The 3,434-nt window shown below is 40.4% G+C and overlaps 1 protein-coding gene across 2 annotated transcripts in view; it reads left to right on the top strand.

Annotated features, from left to right (window-relative positions):
- LOC107102508 (gamma-crystallin M3-like) overlaps positions 1–1,985 on the top strand; it is a 5,106-nt gene extending 3,121 nt beyond the window's left edge. Inside the window, exons 1-3 of one of the 2 annotated variants that reach the window (XM_015401841.1) lie at positions 279–418; positions 519–761; positions 1,669–1,985. In XM_015401841.1, coding sequence (XP_015257327.1) covers positions 356–418; positions 519–761; positions 1,669–1,947 — 585 coding nt within the window. In that variant the 5' untranslated portion in view covers positions 279–355 and the 3' untranslated portion in view covers positions 1,948–1,985. Of the gene's footprint in view, positions 1–278; positions 419–518; positions 762–1,668 lie in introns of those variants that run through there. The other variant, XM_015401839.1, reaches the window with a different exon arrangement.
- The last annotated feature ends 1,449 nt before the right edge of the window (positions 1,986–3,434 follow it).

Below are 3,434 nucleotides of genomic sequence, written 5' to 3'. Positions count from 1 at the left end.
ATTTGGGACTAGTTTCGTAGCCTAATATTAATTGTAATTAATATTAATAGTATTCTAGCGTGAATAAATTTTCAATTTTGTGCTCCAAGTGCACACAGACTGGAAAACAGCCAATCAGAGAGAGAGAAGGCGGAACTTAAGGCAGGACAACCAATTAGAGTGGAGATAAACAGTGAAGCACAGTGACGTGCACTGTCACTTTAAAGGGACAGGAGAGACCAGGCAGGCACTCAGACGGAGCTGCAGCTACTAAGCAGCGAAGCTGCGAGAGGAAAAGAAGCGACTGCTGCAACAACGCTGGATTGTAAATTATAAACATGTTGCTCACATAAAATTATTGGCAGGGACAATTAAGATGGTTCAAAATTTTTGTGAGGGACATGTCCCTATGGTCCTTATGCAAACCTACCGCTATGGGGTAGAAAGATTGTGATTATTGTAATCTAAAACAACTTATTCATCAGGACCTCAAGGATTAAAAAGCCTAATCTTTCTTCATGCAACTTGTTTCCCCTCAGATCATCTTCTATGAAGACAGGAACTTCCAGGGACGTTCCTATGACTGCAACAGTGACTGTGCCGATTTGTCCTCCTACATGAGCAGGTGTCACTCCTGCAGAGTGGAGAGAGGTTGTGTCATGGTCTACGATCGCACCAACTACATGGGTAACCAGTATTTCATGAGGAGGGGAGAGTACGCCGACTACATGAGCATGATGGGAATGAGCGATGGCATCAGGTCCTGCCGCATGATTCCTATGGTAACCACATCTTTTACTAAACTATTCTATCCCCATGGTTACCAGTCTCCCAATACAGCATATATAATCTCCATGGTAGCTACTCAGCTTACAGCACTACATTGCCCCTTGGTAACGAGACACATTTTAACTAAAGTGTTCCTCATGGTATGCAGTGAGACTTCTTGCTGGGATGTAACTGATACCTATAGATGTGTTGTATGCATATTGAAATATTACTGTGAGAATATATGCTATATGTTAGCATCTTAGGGGGGGGGGGAGAAAATGACTTAATGTCCAATAGCACTCTAAAGGCTGATTTATACTCAGAAACCAGGTCGCTTGCATGTTTGTCACAATGAATGCAAATGGGTCTCCGCCCCTGCCGCAGACACTCTGCTGCACCGCTTCAAAATTGTAGATGACCGCAGACAGGAGGCCTCTGATTGGTCAAATCTACATCCGCCCTATCTATCCGTATGGTACCTTACCAGCTTGCTGTGTTGTATGACCGCCATTGCGGAGAACGATTTGGGAAGATGGACAAGCTACAAGGGTGAGGTGTGCTAGAACGCTGGGACCCTCTTTCCACCTGGATCCCCGCTCTGTTTCGCCCTCATGTCCCTCCTTTGTCGGACAAACTTGCCTTCACTTCCTCATCGCCTTGGCCGTGTCTAGACACATTTAGTTTGTTATTGTCCCTCTTGTTGTGGCGTGGAATAACATAGCGCAGACCACACTTCAATATTTGGCATAAATCAAAAATATCTGTGACGAGTTCACTGCGAAACACTTCTGCAGGGATTATAACCGGCCCTTAAGTATATTATGTCCAGTGTTTTCATTTATTTAGATGTCTGTTACTTCCTGATATTTAACTGATTATATAGATGTGAACTCACAGATTATTGTCTTCATCTTCTAGTACCGTGGCTCCTACAGGATGAGGATCTATGAGAGGGAAAACTTCGGAGGCCAGATGTATGAGATGATGGACGACTGTGACAACATCATGGATCGTTACCGCATGTCCAGCTGCATGTCCTGCCATGTGATGGATGGACACTGGCTGATGTACGAGCACCCCCACTATAGAGGCAGGATGATGTACATGAGGCCTGGAGAGTACAGGAACTTTATGAACATGGGCATGAGCAACATGAGGTTCATGAGCATGAGGCGCATCATGGACTCCTACTACTGAAACATTTTAAGAACCAAAGCTGAAACATTAAAGAATTGTTTGTTTCTTTAAAATCTTTCAGGGTGTCTTAATTTGTTGTAGAACATCTATTTTAAAACTGAGGGCAAAGCGCAATGCATTAGGACTGGTTAAACGTTTCGTTTTCTCAATCAAAATTTATCCTAAAAAAATCCACCAAATTCATTCAAAATACTGTACTCTTCAATCAAATCAGGACACTAAAATTAACATCAGCTGCTCACTACCACTGCCAAAAGTGTCTTAAATATCTATCCAACAACAGAAGAGAAAAACTAAACAAATTCATAACATGAACACACCTTGCAGCACAACTTACACTGTAGTTTGTACTATAAAAATACATGTTTGAAATTCCTTATCTTATTTTTTGCTTTTCAAACTGAATGGAAGCCCAAAAAATAAACTAAAAATATATTCAGGGTATCTGGTAGCATGTTAAGCATCATTTGCTCAGGTTTACATTATGTTATTTAGTACACAATTTCCTAAGGAATTTGAAACTTCTGACACTTTCTTTAATATATAAAGAAGTCAGTGTTGAAAATGGCGATAGGTAATTTTATGTATGGTAACCAGGCACTTGTCACAAATATCACTCTTACATAAGTCAAGAAAAGAAAATATAAATGTTGAGATAAAATTCTTACATACGACTTAAAAAACAAAGAGGGGCTTTAAAAAAAAAAAAAAAAAAAAAGTCCTCAAGTGTCTGATGAACTTTAACTTGAATGTTTGGGCCTCTCCATCGATGGGCTGAACTATACTGTGTTTGCTGCTCAAATTTAGCACTGCTGCTCAAACACACCACAGTGTATTAACTTATCCTGTTGTTGAATGAGGGGTGACATTATAAGCGCATACAAGCTTAGTTAGATATTCTGGCCGCCTTTTCTTCTTTTCAGGCTGGAGCGTCCTCAGTAAATCATGAAGGGTCCTATTATATCTTTCACAGAGCATTTCCTTGCGGTTGGTACAGAGTTTTCCCGCTTTTCTTTACACCATACAACTTGAAAACTTCCACTATGATCTCACTTTCAAAATTTCCCCTAATCTACATGGATTCTTTCCCACACTCCATACTTAAACATGAACCATTCACTAAGTAAAAACTTAGCTGTAGTGTCAGCTTTCTGGTCCAAAGTAGGAAATGCTTAAGTGAACTTTGTGAGCATGTCGGTCACAATTAAAACATTTTCTTGCCCAATATGATGCTTGCTCAAGGACTGTAAATTTCAAAGCAATGACCTCTAACCGTCTGGATGCTAGAAAAACTTGTACTGGGGCATGAATCTTAGGTTCTGGCTTCTTAAACAGAAAAATCTTTCACAGTTTTTAACCCAGTTCTTGTCATGATCCTGGCACTGGTGGCTGGCTTGATTGCTCATTCCACTCACCTGTTTAGCTCTGCCCGGTTTTTCATTACTGCTTATCTTAGAGAGACTTATTTTGTAATTTTGTATACAAAA

The sequence above is a fragment of the Cyprinodon variegatus genome, unplaced genomic scaffold (assembly GCF_000732505.1).
Source record: "Cyprinodon variegatus isolate N-32 unplaced genomic scaffold, C_variegatus-1.0 Scaffold1266, whole genome shotgun sequence".
In the NCBI taxonomy this organism is placed as follows: Eukaryota; Metazoa; Chordata; class Actinopteri; order Cyprinodontiformes; family Cyprinodontidae; genus Cyprinodon; species Cyprinodon variegatus.
Note: the sequence above shows the minus strand (reverse complement) of the source record. Positions and strands in the feature narration are given on the sequence as shown.